We start from the raw sequence: 18471 nt of genomic DNA, 5'->3' as shown, positions 1-18471 counted from the left end.
CTTTCAGACAATGCAATTGTCTCAGATTCTTCCTACCTTCTTACTAATATGAGCATATTTGAACACGTCAAGTTTGCACAATAAGGAAATGGCTTTGTGGAATGTATTATTTGGCACAAAAATATTTTCTAATACCTCAAATGAAAATTTTCACCCACAGCAAAATATCAAGCCATAGAGGTGCTTCCCTGGTGCTTGCTTTTCTAGGCAGAAAAGTACAGAAACAGACAATTGCTTCTAAGAGCTTTGCATTAAGTAGCATTTACTTCCCTTCCAAGGAATAGCACCAATATGATTACACCTCAGACTGGGGAGTGCTCCTTCCAAGCTCTTTAATTCCCTGGAGAATTCGCTTCATATGACCCACTTTCGTTATCCCCAGGTCCTAAAAAAAAAAAAAGAAAGAAAGAAAAGAAAAGAAAAAGAAGAAAAGAAAAGGTAGGGAAAAAAAGGAGAAGGAAAAGAAAGAAGTTTATTGACAAGAGAAAACTGGGGATTAATTATTTCACTAGCAAACAGTATAATTAGCATTCAGTTCATTTAGTTTAGTTTCTACTCAATGACTTAGGAAGCATAAGGTACGAAAATCAGTTTATAAACCGAAACTAACCTGACACTGAAACATTACCAACCAGTAAAAAAAAAAAAAAAAATCACATCCTATACAAACTCTTAAATGTGACATTATCAGAAATTATACACAATGGCGGTTCTTCAAGAGTTAAAATCTCCTTTTTACTTCTGCTTCTTTTTTTAAAACACAGGTCCTTTTGGGATCTCTGAGAAAAGTGACATGAGACATCAGGGCAGCCGCAAGTGGCCTGAAGGCACTTCCATCCTAAAATAGTAAACTTCAAAGTAAAGCCTAATCCTAATGACAGAGATCAGTGGCCACCAGCTAAATTTGGAATGTCAGTACATTTCCGGCTACATTTAGAGTTTTCGATTTGAGCGGACTGTTTAAATATTTGTTCTACTTGGTAAGGCAGAAGTATAAAAAATTACTTCAACCCAGCTCTCTGTGGGTTGATGCTTTTCCTCAGAACACTTGTGGCCTTTTCCCCTCAGAACCCTCCTTGTTTCTTACAGAACCATCTTCCTTTAAAGGGCCAAGAATTCAGTATTTAGCTTTCAGCATGGAGGAGGATTCCAGACTGTAGCGCGCACAGCAGGTACTCGGCAAATAAATCCTTATGGCCGGAATGAAGGAGATGCATACAAGAAAGCCATGACATTCACTACTTGAAAAACTAAAAGAAAGGGTGAAGGCCTCTGAACCCTATAATTTGTTTAAGTGTAATGGGCACTATCAATTGGCTAATACGTGAAGTCAAACCAATTCTGCATAAAAAAGAGAGGGCTTGAAATATCTGAAAATTAGCAAAAAGATGGCTTCCAAAGCAGCCTCGAAAACAGGATTATAAGGTACCACAAAATTATGTGTCTGAGATGGTAAAGATTCCAAATGTCTGTTCCATTTCGTAAGCTAAGAGCATTATTTATTTTTAAGCTTTAAGTGAAATAGATCAGACGATTGTAAGCACACTCACACACACATGCTCTCTCTTCCATATACTCTACGGGCTCTCTGAATTCTATAGCAGCGATGCTACTGACAATTTTGAATCTTTCTGGAAAATACTCTTTCTACAGCAAGTTCTCTTGTCAAGCTTGAGATAATTTCTGGGTCACATTTTTACAATATGCAACGGACCCTGAAAAATATTTTCTCATAGGACACCAGGCTATTCATAACCAGTGTTAAGGCAACTATGTTTCCTGAGTGTATGCTCACATAGCAAACTTAAAAGCAAGGCCAAATCCTAAAGAAAGACAGCCCGCACCTGCTACCGAACTGCAAAATATAAATGCATTTACAGTTGCATTTAGATTCTTTGATTTGAGTGGGATATTTTAATATTCTTTCTGCTTTGTGATAACATAATTATCTGATTAAGAAACACACTTAATATTAAATATTTTATTTCAGGCCATACGCACGTTATATTTTCAAGAATAAAAACTTCTTTGGGAGAAGCAGACTACTCAGAATTACCATTTTGGTTGTAATGAGATGAATGTTTTCCACAGAATTACACTAACTTCTAGCTATATTTTCTCTGTCTTGAGCTCAATACCTTCATGTCTTCTAGGAGTTAGGCTGTGATAAAGTTATGCCATGACATCTGTTATATCGTTCTTAATTTATTTTTATCATATTCTTTATTATGGGCCTTTTCTTTCTTTGGATGAACAGGTCTAATTTTGCAGAGACATGCTGTGTAGATATTCAGTTATCTTTCATATGCAACTTTCCAAAAGGAAAAAAAAATTAAAAAAAAACCCAACCACACAAACAAAACCATTGCATCTTTGCCGCTGTCTTTTGATGTCCCTCACATTTGCCTATGGTCTTCCTGGAAGGAGAATAATGCAATCAGTTTATTTCCTAAAGCACCTCAGAAATATTTTTCCTTTCCCACCTTAACACTGTCACATTGCTATCTCTAGTTGTCTTGCTGATAAGAAAGTAATACCTGAGCCAAGATCTGAGCAGGAGTAAGCCAGGTGCCGGGTCGTGGGAGATATATACCGTAGGAGGGTGCACCTCTAAAGGTGAGGAAGAGTCTAGTATTTTTAAGCGAATGGACAATGGCCAGGGTGGATGGGGTACAGCCCAGCGAGGGGCCAGTGATTCCACAGAAGGTTCCATAAATGGGCAGAATCTTGTAGACCTCCCAAAGATGCGAGTCTATTCCAGTAAAATGGGAAGTAACTGAAAGGTGATCTATCTGATGTTAAGAGATCACTCTGGTTGCCGTGTGGGTAATGGGCTAGAGAGAGTAAGGGTAGCAGCGGAAAGGCCAGTTAGGAACTCTGGTTTCACACGGGCGAGCGGTGCCCTAGCATGCGGTAGGAGCGTGGAAAGCAGAAAGAGAAATGGATGGAGTTTAGAAACCTGGCTCGGTGATGGGCTTAATGAGTTAGGGGACCAGGATAAGTATGGTCCGTGGGCTTCTCTGGCTTGAGTGCCTGGAAGGAGAGAGGGGTGATTTTACGAAGATATCCGCAGAACAGAGGTTTGGGTTTTGACATGTTAAGACTGACTCCCCCGTGTGATAGGCAACTATCAAGTAGAGTTGGTGATAAAATCCTAAAGCTCCCAAATGAGGTCAGGGCTGGAGGTACAAACCTGTGAACCACGGACATCTTCATGGACCATATTTGCAGCAATGGGAATGGACAAGGTTACCCAGAGAATAGGCGATCCTTTAGCAACACTTAAAGACTTCATTCTGAAGAGTCTGCTCCCTCTTATAGCTACAACCAGAGATCAAGGGGAGCTCATTTGCTACCTTCACAGCTTTGTTCTATAGCAGGCTCTTTCCGAAAAATTATCTTCCTTTTTTCATTCCCCCACGCCCCGTTTTAGAATGAAAAGAGTTAAAAAGGACGATGTCAATGCAAATTTCTGAAAGAAAAGTTTTAAGGGAAAGGATGTAATTTGCATTAAAAATAAAAACAAAGGAGAACAAAAAGTTCCATGATAAAGCTAAAGAGAAAGTTTATGAAAATAATTCTTAACCATTTCCTTTTTACTCATACTCTTTCTTCCAGCCAAGTCCTATCACTCGAACTCTCCTATGTGTAGGAGCTTTGTTTTTCCATTCTGTAAATATTTGCTTTACCCATTGTGTATGTGTGTGTGTGTGTATTTGTATGTTTATGGTTGCGTGTACATATATAACATATACATATATAATTATATATACACACATATTCAGTCTTTTCCTTGAATTTATGCTTATTCATGGCAAATGAAATGTAAGCTCCTAGAGAGGCTGGCATAATATATCAATCAGTAGCTATTCAATAAATATTGCTGCCTGCCAAGGATATAAGAAGCTACATAAATATGTTGGATATAATGATGCCCTACATTTATTTTTTCGTGCACTCATTCCAAGTTTTGAAGTCAACCTTTACTCTAGGAACTCTAGCCCTGTATATTTTGCTATTTTCCAGATTTGGGACTCTCAACTGCGGTAATTAATTAATCTATTGTTTTATTATCCTGGTTAAAAATGTTTAGGTAGATGTGGTGTCCACTTTTAATGTTCTAAAACTGTATGACTCTGCTTTATAAAATCCTATATATTACTCACTAATTGTGCAAAGATCTCTGCTAACACATTTGTAGAGAAAGGAACAGCAGTTCATGAATTTGTTAGGAATTCACTGTATCATAATTCTGTGCAATTCAGAACTTGGTCTACAGGAAAGAGATCACTCCAACATATGTTAAAGGCTTTGTCACTTGCTTATTACTCAATCTTGGAATTTTAAAATGGCGGTGTTTGGTAAGAAATTCCAACATGACAAAATCCTACACGTAACCTTGGAATAGAATAGTCTACTTTGGCCTTGTTGAGTCTCCATCCCCCAAAAATAAAAGGGAATTGCTGCAGACCATGAATTAATGATTTTCTTTCTCTGAAATAAATGCCAAATAGGCTCTAAGCTGCATTCTAGCAAAAGCGAAGCATAATTTTTACTTCATTTACTAAAGAAAATAATAAATTTCTTTTTGAGCATAATACAATCATAACAGTAAGTCACAGAGAGGTCTAATTGTTCACATGAGCTCTGAAAGGGCAGTCAGAAACACAACAACATCATAGGACCCTCAGCTGCCACTGCTGTAAGTTTCTAATCTAGTTCCACATATTAGGAAAACTTTGTTATTGGTATTTTGAATCAATTTTTAGTTGTTAACCTTTTATTAGATTTTTTTAGTCATTTTCAGCAACAGTGATCCCCTCTCATGCTGATCCAATAAAATGAGCTGATGGAAACATGAGCTATTTGGAAGTATTAGCACAGGGACAGCCATACCAATGGATGCAGAGAAAAAAATTACTAACTTCATGCTAAGCTTTAGCCATAATAATCAGAGAATCATACTTGATAGGACAATATTGCTGACATTCTTGTTTAAAAAGCATACAAGGAACTCCGACCACAGGACAATGCGTATTAGATTACTGCCTGTTTGCAGGACAGAAGCCAAGCTATAAGCATGTAACAAAAGAGGTGCAGGAGAAAGGATTCTGTTTTGCTGGGAAATTTTCAAAAGCAGAAGAGTAGCACAAAGGAAATACCTTAAGATCTCGCCTTTCCAGATGCAAAAGTTCAGCCCCTCTGATGTCATGACGGATGAAGATTTCTTTGTACTCTCCCAAATTGAGCAGATCCAGCCAAGCAGCAACTTCCTCTGTGCCCCATTTTTGAACTACCAAAGTTAAGAGCAAAACCCCCTTAATTTCTACATGCTCAATGCATTACAAAGCAAAGGTTGGCCAAAGAAGATGCAAAACAGAGTACAGCGGCAGTGCTGGCAAAGGGAAAGGTTAAAGGTGTTGTTTCGACAAAACTCCCATTTCGCTTTTTCCCCCATGCAGGTTACAGACTCTCAATCAACACAGAGATCTGACTATGCAGGGATGTTCACTGCTGTGCACCATGCCTTGAGCTTTAGCTCCATTTCCTCTCCAAGCCGCCCCAACTACACAATCTAAATAGCCCAAGATCTAAATAAGCTCTGACGACTTCCTTTAGACCGTATATGAAACTAGATCTAACTGAAGTAGCTACAAGTGCTGATGAAAATTGAAAATCTGACATGGGCTTCTGAATATCACACAGACGTCGGCTCCAGGTCTGGCTGAATTCAAGGGATGCCTTTATTGATTCTGTTACGGTTCGTAATTATAATTATTGACAATGATAGCACTAAATGTGTTGTTAGCTCACCTTAATGTCTTCTGAAAACTGTCAGTACTGCTAAGATGAGTTGGACTGTTACTTTTCAATACGTATCATCATTGTTTTATACATTTTATTTGACATTGATTAGCTTAATTCAAATTTATTTATTTGCCATACTTGGTTTTAAAATACCCTTCAGTGGCTGCTCTACAATTGTCAAAAATCAGGTCATATATCACTTTTTTAAAAGGAGACAGCTCACTTGGAAGGATTATAAAATGATTTGATTGTGCAAGGCACCTATTGCCATCTACACAGAACTTGAAGGAGCCTCAGCACCACTGCAGCATTAAAATTACTTCCTAGGGGAAGGGGGAAAGGGAACCAGACCAACACCACCACAGTTTAATCTTCGCTTGAGAATGCAAGTGTCACTGGGGGCTGTCACGACTGAGGGGCTGAAACGGTGTAGGAAGTCCTTGAAACAGGAGAAAGACAATGCGTAACTTTAGGTGGAAAAATCAATTATTTAGCAAGTTAAAGGAGTAAATGGAAGTTTCAACATGCCATTCATCAAAATGAGCTAGATTTTGAACTTTGAAGAAGAAAAACAAGTTACACACCACCGATGCCTTGAATTGTTGTTACGCAGGACACAGGACCATCTAAACAGACGCACTGACGTCCACTGAACAGAGTAGAAGCCCATCAGCGACCACCTCGTTTTCTTGTGTGCTTCGTTGCTAAAGACTCTTACTGGTTGGGGGACTTACTTTAGGTGTGACATGATTTGCTTTATTGTGGTAAAATGAACATAAAATAAAATTCACCATTTTAACCATTCTATGGTGTTTACTACCTCCATAATGTGCAAGGGTCACCACAAATAATTCCAGAACATTTTTATCGCCTCGATGACATCGCTTTAATGAGTCATCTTTTCCACAGGGTTTTACTTTCCCTTCCAGTGCAGATCACCTACCAGGCTGTGAACTTGTCTTCTGCTTCTGAACCTTTTCCTTTTTAAATTTTGGCACGATACGAAAGACTGTGCTTCTGCTGTTTCTCTTGGTGCAATCCATGGGGGGCTCCTGTTCGAGTGGGGCAAGAAAAGGAATTTGCTCAGGACATTAGGAGAAGAAAAACTCACCCCGATCTTAAAGCCAACGCAGGAACAGGTTATAAGCACAACACACCGTTGAAGCCGTGGCTTGTTAACAATTAAAGTGCATGATGCTACGTACTCCTTGAAAATGTACTGATTCCCGTGTGGTACCTTTGTTCACAGAAAAGCCTTTGCTCGCTTGTTCAAGAGCAGCACATTTGAAAGTGGTATTCAAAATGCATTCTCCCTTGAATATCTCTTGTTCAAATTTGATTGTCATAACGTCTGCATTTATAAAGAAACAGGCCACATTTCACATACCGCATCTTCGTTTGGGTGTAAGATATAATAAAGCCAAGGGATCTCCGTTAACTTCTGCAGCTCCACCTCCACAGAATGTAAGGCATTAGACACGCGTTCCTCATGCGGGGATTCTAACTGCTGTTCGCCAGCAAATTTTAAAAAACACAAAATAAAACAAGGCTCAGTGACCAATCTCAAACAGGAGAAATTCATTTTATTTTGACAACGAACATCCTCATCTCTTATTAGGCTAGGCTAGGTTATTGTTGTTGGTAAGATACAGGAATATAGGAAAAAAAGAAAAGATTATTTTCTATTGAGCTTATTTAAAAAAAAAGAAAAACCTGGATAGATTTATCCGTACTTTCCAAAGATAAGGTAAGTAGCTAGTGTGACTTTAATAATGTCACAGAAAAAAAGTATCACTTTTGGTGGTTTTCTTTCTCTCTCCCTTTTTTCTTTTTCTTTCTTTCTCTTTTTTTTTTTTGTAAATTCTTTCCTCTCTCCCTCCCTTCCAATCCATGTGTCCATCTACCCAGTCTGCCTGCTTGCTAGTAAGTAATCTCACTATTCTACTTCTCTGTGGCAAAAATCCTTCCGATTTCCATGGGCCGCTATGTAAGCAAATAACACTATTTTAAAAATTGGTCAAAAACGTGTCCCATCATAAGAACTGCTTGGCACAGAAATCTCCTGGAGAATTAAAATAATAAGTTTAAGGGGAAAAAAAAAAAACCCCACGAATCTCAGAAAAATTTGTGACGAAAAGCTGTTGTAAAAATCAGGGCAAAAGCAAAACGCTGAATGGTTTGAAATCTGGAAGAGGGTTTGGAAACTTTAAGGAGAATTTAACCGGTCACTTATTATCCATTCATTTGAGGCAGCTATTAAAAAGCACTTAGAAATTCAATAGTAAAGGTGAAATAAACACTGTTACATGTAGAACAGGAAGGGAGGCGACTGCCTTCTGGTCCTGGCTTTGTTACTAACTATGCAACCAAGGGAAGCCTGACTGATGGTAGGAGTCTTAGTTTCTTCTTTAATAAATAGTAGAAAGTGACCAGATTATTTCTAAGGTCTATTCCAGAGAATCAATCCTTTCATAAATTACTTTAAGATTGTAGAGGACCTATATACAGGTTTGCAGAATTTTAAACTGAAAGTTCAGCGAAATTGTTCCTGTTATTTATTATGGTCGTTTTTTTCTCCTTGGTTATTCAAGGTATTTACCATTTCTAGTAGTTAATAAAAATATGGAGATTCTCCACCTTGTCATGTAAAATTTACTACTTTCCTTTGAGTCTAAGAATACACGTCTTATAAAATTGATAAAATGGTATTGCATATTCATTCTAGAAGCAAAATAAAAGTGTAAGCCTTAGTTGATCTCGAATATGACTGACACTGTATTTTGACATCAATATGGTCAAAGGTTTTGAAAAAATTCACTGGTATACATTTTAAACCATACACCCATATTAGACAGTGACAGAAGTATATTGAAATGATTAAGAGTCTGTGTGGGTTGTTCTATATGAACATAATATAATTGATAAATACTAACCAACTAACACTCAATGGGTGCTTTCAGTGTAGAGAGCTAAAACACAGAACAAGTTACGCTTCTAGTTGTTGTCAGTCAGGAGTTATCTTTTGTATTTCAAATAAGACAAAAAATACATGTCCTTCACATAAAAATTGGGACCAAAGCCACAGCTCACTGGATTTCACTGGACTGATTTTAGAAGAGCAACAAGAAGACTCTAGTTAATAACAAAGGTGCCAAGAATTGGCAAAATGTTCCATTGGTTTTATCAAAAAAGGTAATCAATGTGTCTTTGTAAAAGTTTTTTTTCAGGGCCATAGCATAGGCAGCCACGTCCTGCCCCAAGGAAGTTGTACTACTTCAGCTTCCTCTGGAGATGGGTAAGAGCCACGGGTGTCATTCATCCTTGAAGCTTCTCTTCTCAAAGTAAAAGATGCTCCAAGGATGGTACCCTTCCGGACCCCAATCAAACTCCAAGCACAGTCACTTTGTTAGCTAGACTGTGACACACCTCCTATTTTCCCACTATGCTGGATACTATGACTTTTACTACCACTTTATTTTCCAAAGCAAGAGATAAAATTACAGTCAAGAGGAAAGTTGTAAGATCATCACGGATCAGTTCATCAGAATCGTGACAAGGAAGAAAAAATAGCTAGTGCATCATAATGCATCAGGCTTTCTACACAGTTACAGCAGCGCGTGTGAATAACCCACAATCGAACACTAGGTGGCGAGAAGACCCAATATTCTAGAACGTTTGAAACTGGTGAGAGAATAAAAGGCTGACAAGGCAGACTCCAGGCAAACCAAACAGGACATCTGTGGACTTCTAGCACTTGAGGTCCACTGACTGTGGTCAAATTCAGACCTGCCCGAAACTTCATTTCTAGCACCAATTTGAGTTAATCTAGAGATAGGGCTAGCTCTTGAATTTAGTTCTTGAAACATCGAGTCTAGAAAGTGCTGCCCTTTAAGCGAATCTAAAAACCATACCGATCATATTTCAAATGTTAATTTCAGGAACAAAACCGATGATTTCCTCTACCTCTCTGCAATTAGGAAGCAATGAGCTCCTGAGGAATGCCTGCTACACTTCATAAGGCTCAAGTCTCTCAAAGCTGACTGGGGAGAACTGTACTGCATAAAAACCTGATGGCATCTATGAGGGGAAACCTCTACTGTCAGCCCGCACCATAACTCCCTGGTGTAGCCATGCATTTTCTCGAAGGCAAAAGCCAGGTAAAAGGGAAGCCCTACGGATGGAGGCCAGGAGGCTGCTTCTGCATTAGAATCTGATGAATGAATGCATGCTCCCTAATAAAGCTGAGGCCCACACATGGATCGTCATTCTTGTGTTACCAGTCATCTCTTCCTTACCAAAGGAACCCTGCCCACTAGTAAAGATTCTGTTTCATTATATAATGCCTTCACATTGATGGCTATTTCAGTGGCAGTGTCTCTCGTAAGACTCTAGAAAAAAAAAAAACAACACATCAAAGACAAGTAGTTGTTGGGATTCAATCATCAGCAAATACTTTACATTTTATTCTTCCCATAAATTCACATCACACATATTTTTACAACTCTACCCCAATTCTATTATAATTGAAGAATTTCACACCCGTGCCCTGACTATAGTCACACACTTAGGACCACATCTCCTGCATACAAACATGTGGATGCTTGCAACAACATATACGTGTTCCCATAAAACAGTTCAGTCAAAGAAAATTATGCCTTATCAGATAATGGGGCATTATCAGATCATAATCAGTTCTATCCACTGACTTTCACTCCCAGAAGTTCCAACCAGACTGTTTTTTAGACTTTTACCTTGAGGAAGCAGCACTTATCTATCAATTTAGGTAACTTCCACTGAATAATTAAAGGAATGAAAAAATGCTATGAGTTTTCTCTACGCTACAGCCTTGTACCATGTATCACATTTCAAGAGGGCTGTATCCTTTCCCTTCTTTTTTTAACACCTACGTTAAAAAAATTATAGATGTTACAAAATTGTAGCATCTACATTAAAAAGTTTACCCACTTTACCAGTTTCATAGAACAAAATGAAGTGAGAATAACTTCTGTACACAGCTTTGACATTGAATGAACGTTTCTAATAAAACGCGTGGTATGTAGTTTGCCCTACATCAGGGTGCAGGGGAGAAGGTGAAAGAAAGAACAAGAAGGGATGGTGGTAGCTCGAAGGAGAAGAAGTGCAAGGAAGGTGGCAAGGCGACAAGTGATTGAAAGAGAAATGGGGAAAAAAATGAAGAGATTTTAAAGGAATGGAATGGAATGGAAAAATGACAGGAAAAGGAAAATGAAAATGTGGCCACTAATTCATCATAAGCTTCTGGCAGGCACTCCTACAGACTGTCTAATGCTTTTTCAAAGGGCATGGCACATGTTATAGCATTGAAATATATGTGTAATACATAACAGTCTGTGGAATGAGAATTTACCATTAGCTCCTCACCTCTGGGAAGCGTGGGTTGGCTTTATTCAGTGCGTGGGAGCATGCATTCACAGCATGGGCCAGTTCTTGCTCCAAGAGACAATGGATCGTGGCTGCATCACAGATCCTGAAAGCAAAAATGAGGCAGGTGAACAAAAAAAATTTGAGCATCGCTGATTTTTCTGAAGTGTAGAAATGGTAGAATCAGACAATTCGGGGAAAAAAAAAGATTAGGGGATATTTTTAAATGAGTTCAACTCAATTATGAATAACAAAGGGTAGATTTACAAAATTCAAACCCCACTGTAACAAAGAATGTGAAACCAAAAATCTTTATAGGAAAAGTTAGGCTTAGAATCACAGATAAACACAGTGAGGTACTATTTGGAAGAACAAAATATAGTAACACTTCATTTTGAAGTATCATTGGCAAGTGAGATGGGGCCCAAATGTAGAGAGCAGAAACTTAATCTTTTATTCATTGAAACTTCAATCAGGAACAAATAAAACAGAGTCGGAGAAGAACATTGCCATATTTAGCATATATACACTAAGTGCTTTACATACATTATCTAATTTAATATTCACAACTTAAAAGGTAACTGTGATTAATTTTCTCCACTTTATAAGAGCGTGAGGGCTGGAGAGATTCGGTAAGTATACAAAGCTAATAAGTAATAGAGCCAGGATTTGAATCTATGTCTATCAGCTCCAAAGTCTGTTGTGCCACAGTCCTCTGGAATCTAAACATTTAAGAATATCCTGAACAAACAGGATCCTGGAGCTCACTAAGGCCAAAGAAGAAAAAAGTAAAAGTTCCACTAATTGCTAGATGATGATGTAAAGTTTGCGGATGAGCAAGAAGGCAAAACTATGCAAATCCTTTTTGCTTCTGACATCTACAAGGAGAATGATCTTCACACTAGAAAGGGTAAAACAAGAAAAGAGACTAGGCCTATATTGTTGAATCAAGAGTAAAGGAAGAGAGCTTAATTCTTAAAGATCATACAATTGATATCCAAGCCGCAAAGGAATGTGCAAATGTCATCTCAATATTTTTACCAATAACCTTGAGAAATCATAAAGAATGGGTTATTTATCAGAAGAATAGAGGTGGGTAAATGTTACTCTAATTTTCAAAAAAGGGAAAAGAAATAAATCAATTTCAGATCAATATTTCCAATTGCCTACTAAAATTTCCTCCCAGATATTTCTTTCTTTCTTTTTTTAAGATTTATTTATTTATTTGAGAGAAAGAGAGAGCATGTGAGCATGAGGGGGGGGTTGCAGAGGCAGACTCCTGGCTGAGTGCAGAGCCTGCCATGGGGCTCTATCTCACGACCCTGAAATCATGATGTGAACCGAAACCAAGAGTCAGATGCTTAACTGACTGAGTCACCCAGGTACCCCTCCTCCTAGATATTTCTAATGTAGTTTAAATTCTGGAAGTCCAACACGGAGCCTGTCATTTTCCCTCTCAAACCTACTTTCCCTCCTGAATCCTATGGTTCCATCAAAGGTTCCATAATCCATCCAGCCATTCACTAGAACCTGAGGGTCGTCCTGTCTCCTAATTCAGGTCATTCAGCAATTTTAGATAATAATCAATCTTAAGTCTCTCTTCTTCTTTCCATCTCTCCTACCTCAATCCGTTGTTCCCTATCAGGACCATTCCAAGAATGTTCACCCTAACCTTGCTTTGCTGTCTTGCAAACAATGCTACACATTGCTTCCAGGAACGTCCTGGTAAGACCTGGCCCCTCTTCCCTTCTCCATCCACATTTCCTACTCTCTCACATACACCATGCCATCCCCAGTTCCCTGAGATTTCCTAAAAGTACTATTCACTCACAATCCTCTGGGCCTCTGCCCAGGCTTCTTCCCATGTTTAGAATGTTCCTTCCCTTACTCTTCCATCAAGACTTGGCTGAGAGATCACCTTTTCCAGGCAGCCCTCCCTTACTTTCTTGGCCTCCTGTGTGTATCCTCAGCACCCCCACTGAGCCCTGTGATAGCACTCTGGCCACATGTTTCCCTTCTGCTACCCTGCCAGCAAATTAAGGAAAGGGACTACAACCCAGCCATTTTGGCATCCCCACTGCTTAATATGGTGGTTGGCATGCAGAAAAGACTCAGAATTATTTGTTGACTACTGAATGAATAAGTTCTGAAAATAGATGAGTGAGCCTGATTTTCATCTTTTGCAAAATTAAAAAAAACACATATGGGGAACCACATTAGGTTGACCAAAAGCAAGTCTGGCCAGCCTTCACTTCCCTTTTTTTGATAAGGTTATTTGGTTAGTTGACAGGAAGTTAATTTAGGAAGTATATTTGATTTCAAGGGAGATAATACGGAAAGTATATTTTGGTTTCAAGAAAATGCTGCAGTTCTATTTTTAATTTTCTGAAAAACCTCCATACTATTTTCCATAATTTCTTAATTAGCTTGATTATGGTCATTGTTTTACAATGTGTACATATATCAAATTATCATGTGTACACCTTGTACATATACATAAGTGATTTTATTTGTCAATTATTCCTCAATAAAGCTGGAAAAGAAGCAAAAATAACAGAAGTTGTTTATAGTATCCTAAAATGAATCTCTCTGTGGATAAGTTCTTGCACTTAGGTAACTACTCATTTTTCTTACCTTGCTTCTAAGCTTCTCTGTATCTTGCAGTTATCATACTTTATTCTAATTCTGAATGTTGGTCTCCAGCTGTAGGGAGTTCATATCTTTTCTCTCACATCTCTAACATCTAGTACATTCTAGGTTTCCAAAAATATTTAAAGAGCTTTGTTTTCCTTCTTTTCTTTTTCAACATTTTTATCAGTGACCAGATGAAGGTATGGTAGGAATAGCTACCATACACAGAACACATACGCCAGACGTGATGTGCTAATAAGTTTCTTACATGGTGGTCTCATTTAGCCTTCACAATGACCTACAGAGTTAGCTCTTATTATCTCCATTTGGTAGAGAAGATTTAGGTGAAGAGGGGATAAGAAACTTGTCCATGGTTGTCCTCCCTTCCCCCAACAAAGTTTACTCCTGGTAATAGTGATTTTTATCTGTTTCACACTCCCAGAACTTGTGTTTTCATCTCTTCCCTTTCTGTCTACTAAAATGAATTCCTGTGTGGTTTCCCAATCTCTGGATATGTCTTTGGAAACTGATTCTCAGACTTTTCCCACCCAAATTTCCTTGGGAGCAGGGTTAATATTTATATTTCCTTCTACATTCCAGAAGAATTTAATTAATAATTATAAGGTAACATATACATAAATAGTAGAGTGTAAAGACTGTGTAGAACTGGGGAAATAAGCAATAACAGAAAGAGCACCCTGTTGTGGTAGGATAAGTTAGGCAAGCTCTCTACTGCGTTTCAGGAAGTCCAAGGTCTGTTCTGCAGAGAACACAGGGGTGTGTGTGTGTGTGTGTGTGTGTGTGTGTGTGTGTGTGTGTGTGTTGGAAAGGGTTTAATTGAGGCATAAATGAGGCAACAAATGAGGAAGGAAAGTAAATGCATCTCTTTTAGATACCCCCAAACAACCGACATTATGTATCAAAACTAAAAAACAAAATTGGCCAAGACCAGAGTTCTCCTCCCCTAAAGCAAGCAGGGCCACCATACCTAGTAATGAGCTCCTCTGCAGCCTGGGAGCATAACTGCATTTGGGACACCTCTTCTGTTGCCAAGTCAACGGCATGCTGGATGTACAAATGGGTTCGAAGAACTGGTTTACTGGAATCACACTTCTGTTTATCTTCCCAAGATTTCAGAGTGCTTTCAAAAGCCTATTTAACATCAATATTGCAAGGAATTGTTAGTTTGGAACTCTGAGACCCACATAAGAGAGTATTTAAATGTTACATGAATGACTTTGAAACGATTGCTTTTTTCCTAATCTGAAGCTTCATTAAAGAAATCATAAGATACAAAAAAGCCATTTTAAAATTTTCCAGTGTTATCATAACAAGTAAGTAATGTAATCAGTGATGAGCAGTGAATCACTGAAAAGTTTTGAGAAAGACAGCTTCAATTTAGGCTTCAATCTGTACTTTAAACCCATCATAGACAAGATGGGTATTGGCAGTCTTATTTGTTGTAAGCGTGACCTTAATTAAAACATATTCTGGAAAAGGCAGAACTATGGAGATAGGGGTTGAGGTAAGAGAGGGAGTGATGGATAGATGGAGCACAAGGAATTTTTAGGGTAGTGACCCTACCCTGTATGATACTATAATGGGGATATAAGCGATTATATATTTCTAAAAAAACATAAAATGTACAACATGAAGAGTAAACTATGACCTTTAATTAATAATTATCAATATTGGCTCATCAACTATAATAAATGTACCACACTAATACAAGATGTTCATAATAAGGGACTGTATGTCAGTGAGGTAAGGAGGTATGCGGAAATAGAATTAGAATTCTCTGTATTTCCTACTCAATTTCTCTGTAAACCTAAAAAAATAATAAAAATATAGTCTATTAAGTTTTTTTTTCTTTTTAGAGAGAGAGTGCACACATATGCGCATTATGAGCCAGGGTGGGGAAAGGGGGGGAGGGAGAGAAAGAGAGAGAATCCCAAACAGGCTCCAAGCTCAGTGTGGAGCCCTATGCGGGGCTTGGATCTCACAACCTTGAGATCATGACCTGAGCAGAAATCAAGAGTTGGCACTTGACTGACTGAGCCACCCAGGTGCCCATAGTCTATTAACTTTTTAAAAAACTAAATACTTGTTCATATTTAAAACCACAATGACCTAAATGTCAGATTTAAGAGACGATTTAAATATCTTTCCTTGGTTTCTATTTTTCATAACAACTGAATTTTTTTTTAAAGTAGTCTCTACCCCCAGCGTGGAGTCCAACTCATGGCTTGAACTCACCACTCTGAGATAGAGACCTGAGCTGAGATCAAGAATCAGACACTTAACCGACCGAGCCACCCAGGTGCCCCCAGAACAGTTTGTTTTTAAAAGGCTTGATAAAAATCTAGAAGAATTTTTTTTTTTACATACCCTGTCCCTTGTTAGCATCTGAGCTCTGTTTTTGTGCACAATTTTGATAATTCCTGGAGGCTGAACCCATGCTTCACCATCCACCTGCACTGGGACTCCCTCATCGCCAAATATAGTGATTTTTACCGTACGGCACTGAAATAAAACAAGTCATTTTAGAGAACAAATCGTCCCGAGAAACTGACAATCTGCATTCAAGCCTGACTTTTAGTGCATTCGGTGGAATGGAATGCATCTTTTTCCACTTGTCATGACACAGTAACAACTGACATGACAAGAAAGTTAACATTTTTTTAAAAGATTTTATTTATTTATTTGACAGAAAGATAGAGAGAGAGCACAAGTAGGCAGAGCGGCAGGCAGAGGGAGAGGGAGAAGCAGGCTCCCTGCTGAGCAGGGAGCCCGATGCAGGGCTCGATCCCAGGACCCTGGGATCATGACCAGAGCCGAAGGCAGTCGCTTAACTGACTGAGCCACCCAGGTGCCCGGAAAGTTAACATTTTTAGATGAATAGACAGCATAGGAGTCCTTTGGAATAGCTTCCCCAGTGGCCCAAGTCATGAGGTCAGGTTTGATCAGAGAAAACAAACCTGGGCTATTCGATGATGCTGCAGTTTAATGACCCTTGAAACTGCCATTTGCATGCTATCAAATATTGCAACAACTTCCAGGATCTTGTCATCAAATGATGGTGCAGCAAATATCTGAAAGGAAAAACTACATTACATTTCCCCTGATGAGGTTAAGGTTTAGATTAAGTGGCACATCAGCAATGTAAACTCTGCAATATACATATTAAAAAGAACTTATGAAAATAGTAAACAGAAAAGTAAGTAAACGTTGTTAGGAAATGATAACCCAAGGGCAAAAAGAAAAACCCACTGAAGATGATTTAACGTAAACAAACTTAATAAAAAAGGTTTAAAACCCACATGGATAAAATGCTAATGTCTCTCATAAAGCACTCTTTGAACCAGTGAACTATTATATTTCTAAATAATCCATCTTGGTATAAAATGTATTAAACATCTGTTCACACATAACTGATGTCTTGATAAAATGGTGCATGTAATTTTAGGAAACCTAAAATACCCAGTTCCCTTGGTATGTTCTAAGGGAAATCTTTCAATGTGTTACAAGCAATATGTATGTATAATGTGCTTTACATCTTAATACAACAACTTTTTAGGGCATTTGAGATGACAACAGACACCTCAGAGAATAAAAACCATGCAGGATTACTTTAAATGCATTTTCACAAAATTAATTTAATCAAACGAATTAAATTCCAGCTGTGTTACTTTGTTCCTTTTATTCTCTCTTTGACTATATGACAAACAATTATGCCTCTGAAAAAAATTATTCAGCATCAAGTAATATCCTAGTTAAAACTTTCATTGAAAATATCAGGATGTGAATTTGCAAACTTTGATGATTTTTTATCATTTTTGTTAGCAGAATACGTGGTTTTAAATCCTGTCTCTGCTACTTCCTGTGTGAACTTAGTCTCAGTTTCTTCATTGGTCAAATTTAGATAAACATTGTGGTTGTTAAGAATGAATGTGAAATTCTGAGAACACTATCTGATGACCTAGTAGGTGCTGTTAGCTTTGTTTATCTCACTGATTTCTTCCCTTTAAAATATTTAAGAGTAGTTACAGGCTGACAAAAAATTAACAGCTAATATAAGTTTTATAGTTCATTAAGATTGGAATATATTCATATAATGAAAATTACAAATATATTCCAATTTATTTATACTTTAATCTCCATCTGCTCATTCAAGAGCCCTGAAAAAATGGGTCAGTGGGAACTCTTATTAGCCTCAAATAAAAGGGGCTATCATTCCTCACATGTGATTCTTCAAAGACTGAATAATCCTTTTTTATTGTTATGTATATCTTAATAATTGTTCCTTTCATTTTATTATTTTTAAAACATTTATTACATTCGCTAAGTTGTGTTTTTTCTTTTTTAGACTTTCCTGTCTAAACATAGCTCTAAATTTCAAAGGCCAAATGAGCCCTCTTAACATTCCTAAAGATAAAAATAATAATAACAGACACATAAATTTAGAAAGTTAAAAGTACAGAAGGCATTTTGGTAAGCAGAATAATGTGCCCCTTCCCACCTCCAAAATGTGCATGTCCTAATCTGCTGAGGTTGTGAATGTTACTTTACATGGCAAAACAGACTTTGCACATGTCATTACTAGAAGGACCTTGAGAAGGGGAGATTATCCTG

The 18471-nt window shown here is 37.9% G+C and overlaps 1 protein-coding gene across 2 annotated transcripts in view; it reads right to left on the bottom strand.

Annotated features, from left to right (window-relative positions):
* Window positions 1–295: 295 nt before the first annotated feature.
* The window catches only part of DGKH (diacylglycerol kinase eta), a 162231-nt gene continuing 144055 nt past the window's right edge, over window positions 296–18471 (bottom strand). Inside the window, exons 22-30 of one of the 2 annotated variants that reach the window (XM_021697865.1) lie at window positions 16818–16931; window positions 16228–16362; window positions 14828–14991; window positions 11209–11314; window positions 10104–10196; window positions 7196–7315; window positions 6752–6860; window positions 5163–5293; window positions 296–385 (exon numbers count right to left, since the gene is read on the bottom strand). In XM_021697865.1, coding sequence (XP_021553540.1) covers window positions 296–385; window positions 5163–5293; window positions 6752–6860; window positions 7196–7315; window positions 10104–10196; window positions 11209–11314; window positions 14828–14991; window positions 16228–16362; window positions 16818–16931 — 1062 coding nt within the window. The remainder of the gene's footprint in view (window positions 386–5162; window positions 5294–6751; window positions 6861–7195; window positions 7316–10103; window positions 10197–11208; window positions 11315–14827; window positions 14992–16227; window positions 16363–16817; window positions 16932–18471) is intronic. The other variant, XM_021697866.1, reaches the window with a different exon arrangement.

This window comes from Neomonachus schauinslandi, chromosome 3 (assembly GCF_002201575.2).
Source record: "Neomonachus schauinslandi chromosome 3, ASM220157v2, whole genome shotgun sequence".
Classification (NCBI taxonomy): domain Eukaryota; kingdom Metazoa; phylum Chordata; class Mammalia; order Carnivora; family Phocidae; genus Neomonachus; species Neomonachus schauinslandi.
The sequence above is the reverse complement of the archived record's forward strand: the minus strand, read 5'-3'. Positions and strand labels throughout refer to the sequence as shown.